At 38.6% G+C, this 19560-nt stretch overlaps 1 protein-coding gene across 1 annotated transcript in view; it reads left to right on the top strand.

Moving 5' to 3' along the window:
* Positions 1–19560, top strand: part of map2k5 (mitogen-activated protein kinase kinase 5) — a 74553-nt gene that overhangs the window by 2564 nt on the left and 52429 nt on the right. Inside the window, exons 3-8 of the mRNA XM_042491776.2 lie at positions 199–266; positions 7218–7287; positions 8029–8069; positions 10412–10479; positions 10600–10648; positions 12490–12554. Coding sequence (XP_042347710.1) covers positions 199–266; positions 7218–7287; positions 8029–8069; positions 10412–10479; positions 10600–10648; positions 12490–12554 — 361 coding nt within the window. The remainder of the gene's footprint in view (positions 1–198; positions 267–7217; positions 7288–8028; positions 8070–10411; positions 10480–10599; positions 10649–12489; positions 12555–19560) is intronic.

The raw sequence follows: 19560 nt of genomic DNA, 5'->3' as shown, positions 1-19560 counted from the left end.
CAAGGCAGAAGTATGAACATTAAAAACAGCTGCTTCATAATGGAAAAAGTATTGGTGTTCAGTGTTGATTGAGTTACTTGAATGTATTTTGAATGCAGTCTATGTTTATAGCTTTGATTGTTTGATTATTATTTAGTTCAATAGGTTTTACAATTCAAAGTCAAAGATGTGCCGTGTTTTTGTTTTGTTTTTTTCTAGATGAAGACGAGGTTGGGGACAGAATCACTGTAAGAAGTGACGAAGAACTCAAAGCCATGTTGTCCTATGTGAGTATATAAATGATTGATGCCACACATCCATCCCACAAAGTGGGTACAATAAGTTAATTGTATTTTTTTTGGTTTTATGTGCATGTTGTAGCAGTTTTTACGAATGTGCTTTTCTTTATTAGAAATTCATTCTAATGAACGCTCGACATATTCAGGTAATTTCTGTCTACATGCAACCTCCACTGCATCTCTGAACATCTTAATTTTTCATTTTAGTTTTTTTTGTTTTGTGCAGTGTTTCCAATCCAAGTATCTAAGAACGTAGAATGATTTGAAGACCGTTAACCCTCCTGGGGGAAATTTGCAATTTTTCGGATATAGAGATGAAACAAGCTTTACATGACTGGAAAGAGTAACCAGGACACTGCATTTTTTTGAGTGTTCTGTGCAACACAATAAAAGAGCAAATGTTTTCATAGTGTAAAAACTTTCAGACAGACATCTTAAAACTTTGGCACATACAACTCCAATTGTCAGCTTGAGTTTTTACTCTTCTAGCTAGCATGAAAGTGGCCTAGTGGGGATCTATAATGCTTTTTATTTTCTGTAAAGTATATCATTGTGCAATGTCAGATGTTCATATTAAACTTTGCCAAAGTTTAAAATAATGAACTAAGTGTATGTAAAAGTAATCCCTGTGAGCACAAACCTCAACCTTCAGACTGTTGCAGATACTCTCTCTCACTTCTTTCTTTCTTGTTTCCTACTTTGGCTACAAGCTGATATCAGATGGTGTTAATATTATGTCGTCAACACTGTAGCGACATGCTAACATCAGGGAAATGTAATCTAGGTTGCCTATGTTATTAGTTTTTCCTTGATTTCGGATCATGTTCGCCCTGAAACTTGTCTGATTGGGACAATTTGGTGTAGAAGCTTTTATTGGTGATTTTTCATGGTAGAAAGTGCCGCTATACTCCGCCACAGTCATTCTCCAGCTGCAGTGACGGTGCAGAGATGCAGTCGACTGGGCTTTTTAGGCGCTTAACTGAGTGTTTCAGAAAGACGTTGAACACAGTTGTTACAGCATAGACAGTAGCTAGCTAGCTAGCTACATAGATCGATAGATTGTAACTTTACTAATCCCAAAGGGAAATTTGGATTTCCAACATCTCAGAACAGACATAAAAATTATGAAATAAATAGTGTTTTTTGGACATTTAAGTATGTACACTTGTTCTTGTAAAAACCCATAATACAAGTACTAAGCTGAAAATAAAAGTGACAGGTAGGGCTGCAAGTAACGATTATTTTAATTGTTGATTATTTGCTGATTATTTTCTTGAATAAGCAATTAGTAGTTTGGTATATAAAATATCAGAAAATGGTTAAAAAAGAAAAAGGTTGATCCGAAAGCACAAGATGATGTCCTCAAATGTCTCAAGTGTTTTGTCACACCCAAGTCACTTAGTCACAGAGGAGTAAAGAAACCTGAAAGTATTTATCATTAAGAAACTGGAATCAAGAGAATTCTGACCCCTTTTTTTAAATTAAAAGATTAACGAAAGAGATTAATTAGTTATCAGATTATTTGGTGATTAATAGATGAAAACTTATCTATGAAACGCTGAAGCTCCAGTAATAAGTCCACTTTAGGTATACAAAAAAAATCACTTAAAAAACAATTAGAAAATCCTTAGTTACATAATTTTTTCCTGCAGTAGCTTATCACAGAAGTATAGAGTCCCTTTTGTGGTCACCAAAAGTTTATATCGTAGTTTTCAAAGGATTGAGGGTTTTCCTGTCTATGTCTTTTGAAAAGAAGATCATTAAGAAAACACTTCCTGTTTTGTGATGTAAGAGGCACCTGATTTGACAAATTTTGACTTCCTGCTTTCACCTTTTATGCTGACATTGTGTTTATCTGCAAAGAATTGAGAAACAATATTGCTTCCTCCAGTTGGGTTTAACCTAAGGTTAAAAAAACTGTTTATTGGTAGTTTCCAACAATATACACACACATACACACACTTCCACTACCCGTTCAGCTCCCCCACCTAGTGCAGTGCATTTTCATATTCCACCATACTTACTGTTCATGCCACGGACAGTAAGAGTAATGGCGTGTAATGGGTTTCTCTACGAGGTACACTGAAAGCTAAATGAACTGTCAATTTTTATTATTTATTATTCAGTACTTAAAGTTTTGCCTCATTAAAGAGCGAGGCCCCCTGGGCTGCAGAATTGTTCAAAATCTACTTTCATCTGTGGATGTCTTTTACCCCCCATCAGCTCACAATGATGCTGCTGGAGCCACAGGCACAATTTACACTCCTTGTTTTTTGTCCATTTTTATCATGCATTCACTTGTGGTTGCTTTTTAATCATTAAGTAGCATAGGGTAGCAGGGTGATTAAGCAGAAATAGACAGCTGTTGTGCCAATGAGCGTTGTGAAAACAGGGATGGAAAAAGTATTGACCTCAGCCAGCGTTTTTATTCACAAATCCAGCTGATATGTTTTTTGGTTCTTTTGCGATTCTGTCCTGTTTGCATGAGTAGCTGTCGATGAAATAACAGTATAGATGTACCAATTAGGTCTCAAGATTTTCCTGTCCTTGGTGTTCTGGTATTACCACCATTGTTTTGTGTATTATATGTTAAAATTGCATCTTAATATTCACTAAGCAACCTAATTTGGAAGTAGGGCTGAGCAATATATCAATATAACATCACAATTGTGTTATGAAACTAGATATCTTCTTAGATTTGGGGTATCTTAATATCGTACGCGTTGTCTTTTCCTGTTTTCAAAGGCTGTGTTACAGTAAAGTGATTCTGATCATCTGATCTGGTCATTATATCCACATTACTGATGATTATTTATAATAAAAAAAAATCATTGTGTAAAAATTTTGTGAAAGCAGCAACAATGTTGCGAAATCAATATTGAGGTATTTTGCTAAAAAAATATTATGATATTTGACTTTCTCTATATCTACCTCCCCTATTCGGAGGTAGAGTTGGGCTGCTACAGTAGATTTTGATGGTGCACTGCTGCTGTCATGAATGCAAAATTTGAGATGGTTTTCAAAGAAAACACCATAACACTTTTATACTAAAAATAATTTAATACATGATCTCCCCATAAGGGTTGCATGGGATGCAAAAAATATCATATTGCAATTTCTTTTTGACAGATATTTAGATATGAGTTGCGCTTTTAGTGGAAATGGTATTTTTTGCATTTTATTTTCACTGGAAAAATATCTAAAAATGATGCTAATGTGGTTTTTGCTGGGGTCTGTACCAAACAAGCATGCCCACTTACATCTAGAATATGATGAGACCGAGGCCTCTCTGTAGCACCATGACACATTTAACCGTTTTTTAATCTTTAAGAAACTGCAGCTCCTAAGATTTTGGATATTGCACCTGGCCATGTAGCCATTTCTATAATATACAACCAATTTTAAGCGATAGTTGCCGGAATATCTGTGTATTTCTAAATAGCAGAGAAGCAAGCGCAGTACAACTGAAATAACTACAAGCTACAACTGGAGCCATCAGTGTCCCTGATGGCTCCAAATATTGATGTGTGACATCAGAAAATTTTCTCAAATATTTAACTTGAAGGTATCACTGAACATGATCTTTATTTCATTAACTTTAACTAATATTATGTACATTTGTTTAGTGGAAGAATAAACATACAGTGTTATTTGTTTTTGTCATGTAAAAAGGCAGCTTATTGTCCCAATGGTCATTAATTCTTTATTCAGATGATGCGACATGTCGTAGTAGCATATTAATTTACAACCCTGACCTACTGCAAAAGTATTTCGTATCCACAACACTGCACTGCTTTGTCCACACATTTCAAAAGCCACAATGAATTTTTGGCAAACAAATCCAGAAACCTAGTAATGACTTTCTACTTCTCATGGGACAGGCAAGTGCACAAAAAGCTGCTGATCACCTCGAAAATACTGGGCTCACTAAAATATAATTTACACCAGCCAAGTATTTTAAATGTCTTATGCAAGGGTTATGCATTTCAGCAGTCATTTGCATTTGTATTGAGGGGATTTTTTTGTTGTGGTTGTTTGCTGTGGTTGCCGTTTGGCCTCCGTAGAGACCTCTGTGGATTTTTTGCTTCAGTGTTGTTAATTCCAGGTGAGCAGACAGCCATTATGTGAAATTAATAGGAATTAAGGGAAACCAGCATGTTAGGTGAAAGGTGGGATAATTCAATCAAGTCTCTCACAGTTGCCTCGTGTTTCTGTGTTTGTAAGTAATTAATACATTTATAACCAGACTTTTAAATACACTGTCACCACAGTGTGTTTTTCTGATATTCAAGATCCTTGCTTTAACATTGCCATGCAAAAAAAAAATCATGCTCCTCGTTGCTGAGCAAAATTAATGCTCAAATTCAGCACTTAATTAACATCAGTCTGCAGAGGGCGTTTACTGTGAAAAGTATCCCCCATCACTGAGAACATTGATTGCTACATGCTCCTGTGAGACCCACTAGTCTTCCAGGCATCTCTAATCATTGTTCGACACCTTGAAAGACAGACGCCCCTGTTCAAAGTTAAAGACTGGCCCGTGTCAGGTGCTAAAAAAAACATGTGACCTCATCCGTTCCTCGCCCTGCTCCCCCTGGAGGTAGTGGCTCTAATTCCACCATTCTTACTCCCATTTTCCCCTTAGTCTGCTAATGATGATGAGACCCGCTCTCTGCTCTCGCTTTCCCTCTTGTCCCTTAAGGCTGAGCGATGGTATTTGGGATCGGACACTGTTTAGTTATTGGCCAACAATGGAGAATGTCTTTTAATAACACACATACTACAGATTAGGTGGTAATTGCAGCCTTAATCAATAAGCTAGCTGAGCGGAAAATTAAAGGTACGTGAAGCCCGACCCCCCCCTCCCCAACCCACCCTCAACACACACAACATGTTTTTTGGTATTAGGCCCATTGTTCAGATGTGGCCTAGTGAAAATGCTGGAGGGCGAAAGCAGAGGGCTAGGAGCGAGGAGGGATCTGACAGTGATAAATAGGCCTTTTAATAACAGCTGTGCCACTTGGGTAGCCATTCTGATCCATTCCCATCCAAGTCGGTCCCATCGTCCTCCCCTCCCTCCCTCCCCGACAATGAGAGAGCAAATTTACATATCGCAGTGATGACTTTGTAGTATTGTAACTGAAACACAAAGAAAACATGTACATGTGGACTACTTAAGACACGTACGTAGACATCTTCCAAAGTGTCTAACTGTGCCTTTGTTCAGTCTTGCTGTTAATTTTTGTTGGTTTGAAGCCTCAAAAAGGAGGGAACATAAACAAAACACACATTACACACACACACACACACACACACACACACACACACTCGCTCACAGTTTAACAGATGGTTTGGTTAACTGAAACATCAATTATTGCATTGCCTTGGCAAGCATCTGAGAGGTTCCAGAGTGTGTGTGTGTGTGTGTGTGTGTGTGTGTGTGTGTGTGCGTGTGTGTCTTTGTCTGTGTGTCTGTGTGTGTGCATGTGTCAGTCCTGTAGGATATGAGTGTTTGGTGAGCTGTTGACCTGGAGGAGAAAAGGGTTAATGCTACACTCCTTCAGAACAAGCCCACAGGGCATTGGTCCTCATCGGCAACAGATTTCAGCACAGCATGCTCACATTTTTGGGAACACTGTGGATTAATGCTGACGTCATTTAGATAAACATTTTCCTGTGTGTAATTCTCTAAGATTTGTCAGTGCAGCTCATGGTCAAATTGCAATTTTTTAAATCTGTTTTTAAGCAATTCTTTGTCAGTTAAACAAAGTATAGACAGATGTTGGTGAGATATGTTCATGATTAAATAAGATAATCCTGTATTAGTCCCACAATGGGAAAATTTGCATTATTACAGCAGCAAAGTATATACAAGATAAATAAAGCAAAAAACAATTTAAATTATAAAAACAAGACGCAACACTCAATAGTAAAATATTTGCACCAACTGCACATGGAAAATAATTGCACACTGTGATAAATAGTCAATTTGGTGTGTAATGAGTTGTTTATGCCTGTTGTAATTTTCAGCCATAACTGTAGCGTTTAAAGTTATATAGTTTGTGGTTAAATCTATTTGACTTTTCTGCCATGCTTATTTTATGCACTGTGTTGTTTTCCTAGTGTCTTTAATAAACCAAATCTGCCGGCGTGGATACTTAGCAGGCACGGTAGAGTTACCAGCAACTCCCGTGTTCTGTAAAATTACAATTTTTGTCAATGGAGTCTGGTGGCTTTAAGATACAGCTTCATGCTGTAAAGAGCTGTCTGTCTGTCTCATTTTTAATAGAAATTTTCAGTGAATTTTGTAAAAAGAAGTTGCTGGGAACTTGCTGTTTATGATGCGGAAAGTTTCAGTTTTTTTTTTTGTTATTTTGGGGGGGCTTTTATTGCCTTTATTTGATAGGACAAACGTAGCGTGAAAGGAGGAGAGAAAGAAGGGATGACATGCAGCAAAGGGCAGAGGCCGGACTCAAACCAGCAGTCGCTGTGGCAAGGGCACAACCTCCATACATGGGGCATCTACTCTACCAACTAAGCTACCTAGTTTCACTTTTGATTAAACATTTGCCAAAGGCATTTAAACAAAGTTTTCTGTAGGAGTTTGTTATATTGCAAATATTGCATTTTGACAGAAATATTTTCATTGTTATTGTAAATGTATATTGGTTTCAAATATTAGTTATTGGTCTCATAAAGTATTAATAATTGATGTCGGTATTTTCCCTGAAATACCAATATCTGTCTACCCCTACTAAAAACAAATTAAGACAGCATTTGCTCATGCCGTTGCATTTTATGTACGTGACTTGGAGGTCGTCTACCTTGAAGCTGTTGTAAACAATAGAGATTCATTCTGTTTTTAATTTCCAGTATGTGTGATAATCACTTGATACCAATATCGTATTCAACTGTTTTTCACTTTCTTTTCCCCTTTAGTACTTCAACACAATGAATGAACAACGCATGAATGGACTGCTGCCCGACCCTCTACAGATTTTTCCACGAGGTACGCAGCAACATGTTACAGTTTATCATGGATTGGTTGAGCTTCAAGATTCTATACATCTTAATAATGAATGTGTTGTCAAATAACCACAAGCACAATTTTAATATATAAAGATATACACACTGTTGTAGTCAGAAGCTGTTAAAAGAAATTTGGGCAAATCACTTGTGCTGTGTTCAAACAAAAGGAAAATGGGAGTGTTTGGTGGCTTGAAGTAACAATGCAGCCTCTGGAAAACATTAAAATTCAGTGGCTCATTCTGTTGTTGTGATGACAGTCAGTTATAAATCTACATTTCTTTTGCTTCAAGGACATTGAAACTGCAAGCTTGTGTTCAGGCTTTGCCTCGCCCAAATCTCTGGCATTTGGATTTTTTTCTTAAACTGGTTTTGACTGTTTTTTTTCATACATTTTCTATATCTTCATATAGTTTTCTAACCACTCAAAGTCATACATAATCGCTAACAGGCCCCAAGGGCAAAGTTTATTGTCTCCTTCTCTTCGACTCAGTATCTGGCTCTCTCTTTTTTCCCCTCTTTTCTCTTACTGTTTTTCCTTACTACCTACCACCAACTGTCTCAAGAGCCCAACATCTCAATCACTCTCGTCTACAACTAATTTCAGAGTAACCCTCATTTCATTTCATATTTTTTTTCTCCTTTACAAAGAACTGATTCCTTTTCAGCACATTTGTAAATGGCCCAGTGATGTGTTCTACAATCTAGTCAATTACTGTTTCAGCCGGCAAGACTCCAGGGATCCGGAACATACATGGCCTGAAGGTACCTATCTCAATAATTGTTTCAGCTGCCTTACACAGAGAACACGCAGAGGGGAGGGGAGGGGAGGAGAGTTGAGGCAAATGGATTGGTAACGCTGTGTTCCACTTATTGAAATGTCAATTGAAGTCAAGGCTCTCCTTTTCTTTCACTCATTCTCTTTCTCTCCTCGTCTATGTTTATGCATGGGGACGGCTGGCTGCAGCGGGGCTCGCCTCTCTTCGCCTCTCATTTCCTTGTATTCTTATGCCAGGATAGTCATTTAAAAGCAAGGTGTTATGCTGAATCCTTGATCCCCCTGCGGAGTATTATGAGCTCTCATTCCATATGATAAGAAGAACATCAGCGTCGGTTGGAGCAAAATCTAAGTCAATAAGATGTCATTGTTCAACCATGAAATTGTCATTACAAGCCCCCCTCTGCCATTTACAAATGGCCTTCCTCAGACCTTCCCATTTTATGTCAGGCATATGTTGCTATTGAAACTCATTGCTAATTACCATGGGTTAAATGACTTGACACCTCCTCCATCTCTCCAGATGATCCATATTATATCCATCTCCATTTCAATAATAAAATCACCCCTCCTTCTCAAAATACTGAGAGTGCCTTATTTAAATTATCCTCTGAGGAGCTTCGGTAACAATCACTGAACTGTGTCAGTATTTTTAAGGTCAAAGGTCTGTTTTGATAAGATGATGTTTCCCAAAAACCTTAAGTCCTTTGGTAATCTTTCCCCTCTTTTCTCCCGTTTTAATATAAAAGTAATTGGCTGATGGGAGTCTTGTGTGCTGTTTAAATTAGGTCTTCCTGGGCACTAATTAAAGAGAGAATCCCTGTGCTTTAGTGGACCCAACACACCGGCCTTTTGACCTCAATTAAACAAGTTATTTTTAGTATACCCTTTTCTTGTCTCTTCTTTTGTGTACAATATCTGTGTTGAGCATGGAGGTCTGTTGAGTAAACATAGATGCAGAGGAAAAGATGTAAAGAACAGTGTCTATAGTGAGGCAGGAAATTTTTAAAGTCTTTAAGAAGTATTTCACTGCTGGAAAGATTGCCTTTTAATAAAACTAGGATGTCTATGCAGTAGAAAGACAAATTAATTGAAATTGGTGCACATGACCAGAGAAAAAAAGAGATTTAGGACATTTTTGCAACTACAACTACCAGAATGCCCCGGTGAGCGAGCCACACTGGACCAATAAATGCTTCTGCTGGAAGGTGACATAATGCAAATTTGTACATATGAAACAAAGGCAGCCAGCCGGTCAAATTATCTTGTATTACAGTTAAACTTAAAGCTCAGACATGTTTCTGAAAACATTTGAAGTTCAAAAACAGGCAACTCGAGAAGAGAATCTTAGTTTATATTTGATTAGCGCTGCTTAGTTTTTTCAGCCTCTATTTTCACTATACAGAAAGCAGTATAGTGCCCACTTCCTGTTCACAAACTCTCACTATTACAGCTAAACATGGCACTAAATTGTTTTTCTAAGAACATTTTAGGTGAGAAATAGGCAGGGCAGTGAATAAATCTTTGATCAGCACTGCCTAGTTTTACCGTTTTGCTCTGTGTTTGAAAGACACATAGAGAGACACATAGACACATAGAGAGAGAGGTGGGGCTGTCTCTGGATCCGCTTGTATACTCTTTTGTGTCCCCAGTCGCAGGATGCATGCCGAGTAATGCGAAAATGTGAAAGTACCGCCTCTAGTCCGAGCAGCAGCCGAAAGCTGGTGAAACGCACTGTTGTGCATCAATATACGTCATAAGGCGATGTTTCGTCGGGGTGGAGGAGTGATATCTAGGGACTAGTTAAATGGAGGGAGGTTTACCACAGTTTGTTTACACATATTACCCACATAGTTTCGATACAAAGCTGATTGAAAATAGATGACAAATCCCTTTAACTTGCCTCATAACTGCAACGTCCCCAGTTTGATTTCAGCCCTCGTGTCTCCCCATTTCCACTCAACAAAAAGCAAAAAACAATCTGTTTGATGTCTTTCACTTCCTTCAGTTTTAAGCCATGTTGCTGTACTTCCATGCAAATATATTTTTGGCTCTCCCTTCTTATTCCCTTCTGCTGCCTGTCATCCTTTCCCCCTCCTCTATGTGGACACCTCTTTCTTTCTTCTTCGCCTGCCTCCCCTCTCTCCTGCGAAAGCCAATTAACCTCCAGGCTGAACTGAGAGCTTGTGTTTTGTTCTTGTTCATTAGGGGGTCTGGCCATATGTCTGTCTGTCTGTCTGTCTTTTGGCCTTGACCACTAAGTGTGTGTCTGTGTGTGTTCATGTGTGTATCCTTTCACGTTTTTGTGTGTGTGTTTGTGCACCTTCAGGTTAATACGAGACCTAACCCAGCCAATGACTGCACTCAAGCTGTCCCAGACTCCATGGCCAACAACAGGTGAGCTTTGCTGGGGCATGAGGAGCATTATACACCACCTGGAATAATCTTAAGTCAGTTGATAGATGAGTAAAAAGATGTCTGTGATACTTGCGTCACCTGTGCTGTGTTCCTTTCCAGTTTAAAAAAATCATCAGCTGAGCTGAAGAGGATCTTGACAAATGGGCAGGTGAGCCTGTGTTTTGCGTTTCAAAAGAAATTGACCGCTGAAATCTCACTGCCCCGTCTCTCACACCCGGTTTACACTAACTAGAAACACAGTGTTTGGCTTCTGTATTGATTGTCTGTGATGCCAACTGTAGGTATTTTATACAGATTGTGTGTTTTGTAATTCTCGGCAGCACACTGGCTGCATTATGGTGGTAACTGCAGTGTTCTCAGAGCGCCGATAAGCTTTTCTGTTAGTCACAAGAGACATCACTTTTTGTTTTCGTTGGTTAAATGTTGTATAAAGTCTCATACAGAGTACATTTTTTTAAGTTCTATTATTTCATATATGTGTTCTTGTATGTACTACCAGGTGTTAATTACATTTTACACAAGTATATGAATATATATAGTATGTTATCTTTTCATATTCTAATTCACTATTATATGATATCAGTGGCATAATATAATTTATCGCAATTATTTCTAAGTACAATATATCATCTGACAAAGGTCGATACCATGACAGGCCTAAATGGAAGCAGGAAGTCTGCGGGTTCCTGGGATCAAGCCTGTTACTACCATGCCTCTCTCTCTTATATAAAAACTCTCTCACTCTCTCTCTCTCTCATACACACACACGCATGCACACACAGTGTGTTAGCATGTCAGGGAGACAATTAAGCCAGTAGCCTCTCAGGTTTCTCCTGTAACACAGTGAGCTAATAGAGCTGTTTTCTCCTCCATCCCCTCATCCATCTCTTCTCATTCTCTTAACCTCCCTCCTCTCACCATGTTATCAAATTAATTAGGTGGACTAGGGGGGGGTTGCTTGTGTGCAAGTATAGTTACATGTATGTTGTGATGCCTGCCTCTTTATGTCTGTACAAAATAAGTTTTGGCAGCCCCACATTGATATCATATCAATATCAATCATCAAGTGCCACACACACTGTTCATGCATCATGTTGAATGAAGTGCCCCAGTGCAGCATGGACACTGTTAACGCTGGCTGTTTTGGCTGCAAATACAAATTATTTTCCTTCCTAGAGTATTATTTATATTTTGTGGAAATTCAGGAACTTTCAGAACAATACAGTTTTGCTATTATAAATTTCTGTTATATCAATAGGACCCATAAAATATTCGGAAATGAAATGGCTTTTCAGTTTTCAAATTGAGATTAATTAAAAATTACATTCAAGATTCATTAAAATGTAAATGAATTATTCTTCTATAATAGTGCTTTATATGTTAATGTTAATGTAAAAACATTTTTGGCAAGAGATACTATGTGATTGCTCGCTGTTTGTAGACATGCTTGCCAGTGAGTATAAATTCAACCTCAGATTCATTCTTGTTGGTATTTTATTTTTATTTTAATTTTCATAATCATCCACACAATATCATCAGACAGGAAGTGCTTTGCTCATTTAGTAGTTCTACAGATGTAATGAATGGAAACTTAAACTCAGACCAGCCATGTTTGCTCAGGCTACATTGAATTCCCTGCACTCTTTTAATCTTTTTATTTTTTATTTTTATCAAAGATTGGTGGAACAACGACTGTAAAGAAATCATCATTTAACTCTATATCAGTTACTCTGCCACTCACCCAAGCACAATGTACTTTTATAACTTGGACAGCAAATGTTGTATTGATCTCCTCTTTTCCTCCTGCTGTCCCTCTGCTTTCTCTCCTTGTGTTGCTGAACTTGGAGTGACCTGAATGCTTGTCTTGTTTATAGTCTCCAGTGACAATGTACCCCCCCCTCTCCTGGGTAGTTACACATATCATCCACTGGTTGCATGTCTTCTCATGTTATAACATCTAAGTGCCTTATTGTATACCTGTGTGTGCAGATAAATGCCCAAGATATCCACTATCAAGAGCAGCTTGGCCATGGAAACGGGGGCACAGTCTACAAGTGAGTATCTGGCTCTCACATTGAGGCTCAACTATTACAAGGCTGCAGCACAAAAATGAATAGTGACACTGAAGCAATACCTGCTGAAGCAAGTGAGATGGTCAGAGTGATGTATTCAGTGATGTTAAAGCCTCTGTACAGTGCAAATGTTAAGGAAGAATGTCTCACTTAGTGGCCAGTTTAAGACCGATGGGTGTGATATGAATCTTGGCTTTTTCCTGCTCAGTTTTTATAGCAAACGCATCACTCTGCAAGAGCGTTCTCTAAAGGGTTCTCAATTGTTCACCACCCTTCCTCCGCTCCTTCATCTGTCCATTTATCTCTCTGTGTGACATCTATCAGGCTGGTTTGTGTCTTTACCTTCATTTATTTATTCTGGTTTGAAGGTTGCAAACATATATGGTATCGATTTGGAGCTGTAAGGTATGACAGCAATCGACGTAATCTGTCTATAGCTCAGCACATTACCTGCCACGATGGGAGCGCTCCATCCTCTCCGGCTAGACAAATGTATTACCGTGCTGCTAACGTTATGACAAGGTTGGCATTTGTGTCGCTCCCTCTATCCTTCTTTTCCCCACCTTGTATTTGCTCCTTCCCATCAATCCCTAGCTATATTGAGCTGTTTTATTGAGATTGAAGTATTGATCACTGCTCAGACTAACCTTGACTTGACAGAGTGGTCTGCTTCACACAGTCCCCAGCAAAACCAGTAAATGTTCCATCTGGCAAAGTGTCTTTTTTTATATTTTATTTTCACCCTATTCCTTTCCAACCACCTTTTACTGTTTTATGACTTTGAGATGGTTTCATTAAGAGCCAATCTATCATAGTTGTTGGAGAATAAGATTGCTGATCAGTTTGGCACCAGAAATGGTTACACTGCAGTGGGGAAGGCCGATATTGCAAGCCCAACAACTTCTCAGTCAATTTAGCCCAGCAAAAAAAATCCATATGCTTTGGTGCTGGGATTTTTATGGATGGGAGGAGAAGATTAAAAAAAGCAGCCTGGTTGTTAAAGCCATTTTGATGTTAGAGATTGTTTTGTGTCTTGCCAAATTGTAATTCAGTAATTCAGATATATTTCATTTAGATAGCAGAGGACATACTTTTAGACTGTGTGAAGATGTAGCCCTTTGAGCATGTCCCTTACATATTCAGAATCCCAAATTCATGCTTCACGGTTATTTTTAGCAGATTTTAGTATGTGATCTGTAAAAGTGACAAAATATACCAGAAATAGTCAGTATGTCTCCTAAAAACTGTGTAATAATGAGATATGTATGGACACCATAAACCTTTGTTACAGGCGTAGTCAGAAAAGCACAGATGAAACACTTTCTTTTGAAGATTTAAATGTAACTTTTGGGTGTTTTCGTCTTTATTGATAGGATAGCCATAGACAGACTGGAAAGGTGGGAAATGGAGGGTGGATGACGTGTAGCAAGGGGGTACGGGCAAGAATCAGACCCACTCACTCTACATGCTCTGTTGATCTTGGAGAAACAAATTAATAAATATAAAGCATGGTATTGCTTTATTTAGTTTCTGCTAGTCTCTCATAAGCTCATACAGTTTAATGTATTTACATTTTGAAAATTGGAAATTGCATCAAGTCCGAGATAACTAAAAATTTAGCTTTTTTTTTCTTTTTAGATTACTTTTTGGGCTTTTCGGCCCTCATGTTGCGGTTGGCACTATTATCAAGATGGTGTCATCACATAAGCGTAGTGTCCAACCTCTGGTTCCCGCTGGTTAACACTGTAAGCTCTGTAATCACTGTTGCCGTTGTTTAGCAGTGTTTATGGAGTTAACACCGTTACCTGCTAGCTGCCGGCTCAGACACCTCCATTTTCAGGCACAACTCATACGTTCTGAATTTTGCAAAGAGCCCTTTCAACAAGAATTTTTGCATCATTACAACATTATGAATTATGAATCTACATATCTGTTTGAGATATTTGAGATGAGAGCTCCCCTTGCTGACAGTGTCTTGGACAGAGGACAGAAGTCTGCCCAGTTTAGGAGCTTCCAGAAATGTCCCAGTTCAGGTCAACATTTCTTCACCCTGCTGAGGACAGTAGGTAGATGCCCTTTTCCTATATGCCCAAATGATTTATTAGAAACTTCAAGGGTGCCTGTAAGTCACTGTCCAAGCCTCTTGTGAGTCTACACCCTACAGCTGGGCTTTTGCCTCGCAAACTACTCCAGCTGCATCCTTTCTGGTCTGTCATTCCTTCTCTGCTAGCTTTGTAAGCATCAACAATGTTCTGGACATCCTCTCTCTTTAACTCTATACACCCAGTCTTCAACATGACTAGGAAAGGCTGGCTGGATAAAGAAAGCCATAACCACTCTGAATAGAGTCCTCAACCAGACACTGCAAGCAAAACCTGTTTTTATCAAACTTTGTCCAGCAGTATCACCTGCTGTTTGATCCATTTCAAGAACGAAACACACAAGAGTTTTCAGCTCAGCTGCTCCATCAGCCCAAGTGTTACATGCATTTAACCGCTAATACAGCAACATAGTTACTGTAATTGTTGACCACAGTTCAGATCTGCCCTGGCCACCGTGCACTGTTAAGGTGCTAACAGAACAACTTCAATAACCACATTTCGCAGTGAAATATTAACAAATTTACTCAGTTTGTTTTTGTGTGTACTAAACAGAAAAGGTGTTGAATGAGCCAGTGTTCTTGGTCGTCCTATCTGTATAGCAAGACAGGTTATCAGAGTGTGAATTTGTAACAAAATTGGTGTTAATTGTGTTGTTGGCCTTGACACCAGGTCCTAGAAATGTTCATCAGTAACTGTTAATTGCTTGCCTTTTTCTTTAATTTTAATTATTTTGTCACAGTCAGAAAAAGCTCCAAATAATTAATGCTAATCTAGTAAAAGAGGGCACAATTTGTAATTAACAGCATATAATGATTTGTAATATATTCATGATCAATTTTTAGAGATTAGACATAAATTGCAAAATAAATGTTTTTAGTGCGCATTTGCACTTTTGTTTTGGTCAAGTGATGTTTCTACAGTATAGTTCTGGTTCATATAACCTTTCTGTAAAACACTTTTAATATTAGTAGGAATATTAGTTTAATATTAGCTATATTGTAGCAAATAACTTTTGCTGTATCAAGCAAGAAATGTGCCATCACAAGAATAAATAGTGTATACATACTCATAGAGGGCCTGGGAAGGTTTCTGCCTTGCTTAAAAAAAAAAAGCAATGCTCTGTCCTCTGCAGCCTCTCCCCTTTGGTCCAGCTTATATTAGGCTTATCACGTGTGAAAGCACTACCAAAGGCCCCCCACCTTTTAACCTCTTAGCCCATTTATGACCCAGAGCCATTTAGACTCAATTGGATGTTACCAACACCTCCGCTCTCCATAGCCACATGCTGACCCAGCCATCCATCAATGTCGGCCTTTGTTTTTTATTACACACTCTCTCAGAGGTCCATCTTGTCCAGCAATCTCACTGACTCTATGGCGTATAAATACAATAACAAGGACACACAGGCTATTTTTGTGACTCATGGATCCAGCGGTGCAATTAAAACAAGCACATTTGCCTGACTGTGACTGTAGTGACATCCACTTAGACACCCATTGCTGAGCCTTTACTTTGTCAGCCCATTTTCTCCATTGATTTTGTTTTTTCACCTCATTGATTAGACTGTTTATTGAAGCGCCAAATGTCTTTGGTTAATCGGTGGCAACCTAGTATCTTGTATCCAGATATGTTCAGATTGTGTCTAGAACTAGTTGGGATTACAGTACAGCCTAGGTTTTGCTTTGGTGCAAGACTATAAAATTGAGCATTGTTGACATAATTTATATATTTCTTGTTTATGGGTTTACTTTTTGGCTCTTTGAGTATTTCTCCAGACAATTAGGTTAAATTATGCCGGTCAAGAGAAAAAGCATTATCTTAAATCTGAGTTTAGAAACATGGCATTCATTGACAAAACCTTATAGCCTCAAGCTAAATCATTTAGGAAATGACTATGAAATGATTGCTTGAGTATTTTGTATCCACTGGAGTTAGTGTGACGCAATTATGTCCCCATTTAGTCTTATTTTCTTATTTAACTGGGACACAGTGTAAACTGTGAAACCCATAGCTTAGAGATAAACAAGAGATAATTTTACAATAGGATCACACCTGCCGCAACAGCAAATCAGTGTGTCTAATGAATTGGACAGCATGACATGAGAGAAGCAAGTTTGGTGAAACAGGTGACCTGTGCAAGATTTTTCACAATGCCCTAGATGCTCTCGATCAGTGGACGGGAATGATTGATTGAAACTGGGAAACAGTGATGCGTGACTTTAAATGAATGTGGGCCTGGTGCAAAAATTCAGCCCCTTAAGTGCTGAGATTAGCCTCTTAACACCACCATCACAAATATATTGTGTTTGATAAGGCAAATGCTCATAGGCTCTAAATTCAAGACACTTATTTTTGCAATTTTCATTTGCACCCAAATTTCATAGCAAAAAAAAACAAACAAACCTAAAAACACTGCAATATGCGCTGCAATTTGTAAGAAAAGCTGTTGCCATTTTAGGCCGCATCAATCCCAAAACAAGCCCATGAAATCCTGGAGGAACTTATCTTTATTTGGGACAGATTGCAGGGGGATTTAAATTGAACGGAAATATAAAAATATGTATGTTATTATCACGGGGCCCTGTTTAGAAGAAAGAAAAAAAAATCTACCAGAAAAATTAACTACACTAATAGGTGAATTCACAAAAGGATTGTATGGCTTTTACAGCCTTTAAACCTGCACAAATAAGACAAAAATAAACTGTGTAATTCTCAAACTACACACCTGTAAAGTTTTGTGACTGCATTTTGCGTGTCTGTAATGGTACTGCATTGACACCAGCCCACAGAAACAGACAGACAGACATATAAACACCTTGCAAAGTACTCAAAACTGCTTCTGTGGTAGTTTCTACTATAGTAGGTGTCATCAGGACCACATTTTGCCACGATGGCGTACAAAGTGAAAAGAATACCAGCCCTTCTGTCATGACTAGTAAAAACAGCAAGTGTACTTTACTTTCCTGCTGGTGTGATGGTGAGTGAATGCTGTAGGACACCCTAAAAGAAGAGAGATTCACAGCGATATTTTTCTCTATGAAAGTTGTGTTGTTGTAATTTCTTTGTCAGCCACCAGAGGCTCCATTCTCAAAAGTGATGTCAAAGTTCATTCATAAAATTAAGGAATATTATCTTTTACTTTTTTAGCAGTGCAGGATAAAAACAAACCAAACCTTTCAACTTTATTTGAGCTCCAGCCTCTAATGTGCTGAATATTTATTTAGCAAGCCTTTGTGTGTGTGTACAAGCATGTCTTTCTGTGAATGTGTTTGTTTAGGTTTTTGTCTTCTCTGTGTCAGTTACGAGGCTCATTATAGCCGTATCAGGTGAGAGAGTCAGGGAGAGGGAAAGGCGGCCCGTCATCCATGTGGCAGTGCAAAAGTACCACGTTAGCCCTGATCCAGGAGGCCAGTCTGTCTAACCCGCAGCCCTAACTTCAGAGACATAGAGAGGGGCCCTATGAATACTGCATGATGGAGCTTTTATTACAGAGCGAGCTGGAGTGTAAATAAGATCCAGGCAATGGGGCACGTTTACTGGGGTCAGATCAGGGGAAGTGGTGGGGGGTGGCTATGTAACCTTGTCCCAATGTCTCCCGCTGTCACAAGCCTGTCACTGTAACTCATACGGTGATGCTCGGCCCTTTGGTGGTCAAGGACAGTCTGAGAATAAAGCTTTAACCAAGCAGTAGTCACACCTTGTCTTCAGGCCTAAAACATGCCTTAAAAGGAATACTTTATCCCCCAAATGACGATTTGTATCTCAATTACTCACCCTGTTTTGGGTTGAATTTGTTAAAAAAAAAAAATTTCGCGGTGGATGAAGAATCTAAAAATGAGATAATTCTTGATGGATTGAAGTCATAGGCAACCACATTAAACAACAGCAAAATGTCTATTTACAAAGTCTCACACAACTTGTGCAATATGATCCATGTCTATCCAAATGGTCACTTAAGTATTCCACGAAAACATACTTGCTAGAACCTTAGCATTTTTTATCTGTGGTTTACATGTCTTACATCTGATTATTACCGTACAAACATGAACTGCTGCTTTATGCACATGCAGTAATATTAGACCTGTTGTGCTTAATGTTATATTATGGGAATATTTCCCCTCAATCTCATTTAAAGCAGATTTAAAACACCAGCCTGTGAAAAATGTCCTGTATATGGCTGTCTTTAATAATTGTTTACTTTTATCTAACCGACAAAAATGAACCGCAGGCATCAGAAACAGAAAAACAGCCTTAGCTTTAAGAAATGCAAGTGATACATTGCATGAAGGTACATTCATACAAAGACTGTATGCACACAAACACTTTCACCTGCCTGTTCTCATTTGTTATACAGGCTGGGTTCATCATGTCTAGACTTCTCATTGAGAACTACAAGTTGTTTAGCATGGCGAAGACTTGGTTTAATCTGTTTTCAGTCTGCTTTACACACATACACACAACCTGCCCAGCCAGTATTTAACATGTCTACCCCTGCGATCTTTGCTCAATTAACATCTTTATCTTAATTAAGAGGCGGCACTCATGCTTAACTGATATTGATTGTAGCTTAAAGGAAGACCAAGACATCAAAATGGAAACAAGGCCGTCAGCCTTACGTGCAAAGAGCTCTTTTCCTACAAAGACGATACTTATGATCAAAACACTCACAAACGCTCCTGGGGCAAAAAGAAATACTGTCCACTTAAGTCAGAAGAGAGCATACATTTTGTACTAATACTTTTGCGATTACATTTTTTTTCTTTAATGTGGAAACTTGTGGTGATAGTTTTCATTTTCACAGTCTCCGGAAAGTCTGTGCTTTGTTTTTGACTTCAGCAGCGCTGAGACTGTGTTAACTGCAGCTCACATACAGCATAGCGTACCTG

The sequence above is a fragment of the Plectropomus leopardus genome, chromosome 1, assembly GCF_026936395.1.
Source record: "Plectropomus leopardus strain MGB_pleo_1.0 chromosome 1, ASM2693639v1, whole genome shotgun sequence".
In the NCBI taxonomy this organism is placed as follows: domain Eukaryota; kingdom Metazoa; phylum Chordata; class Actinopteri; order Perciformes; family Serranidae; genus Plectropomus; species Plectropomus leopardus.
Note: the sequence above shows the minus strand (reverse complement) of the source record. Positions and strands in the feature narration are given on the sequence as shown.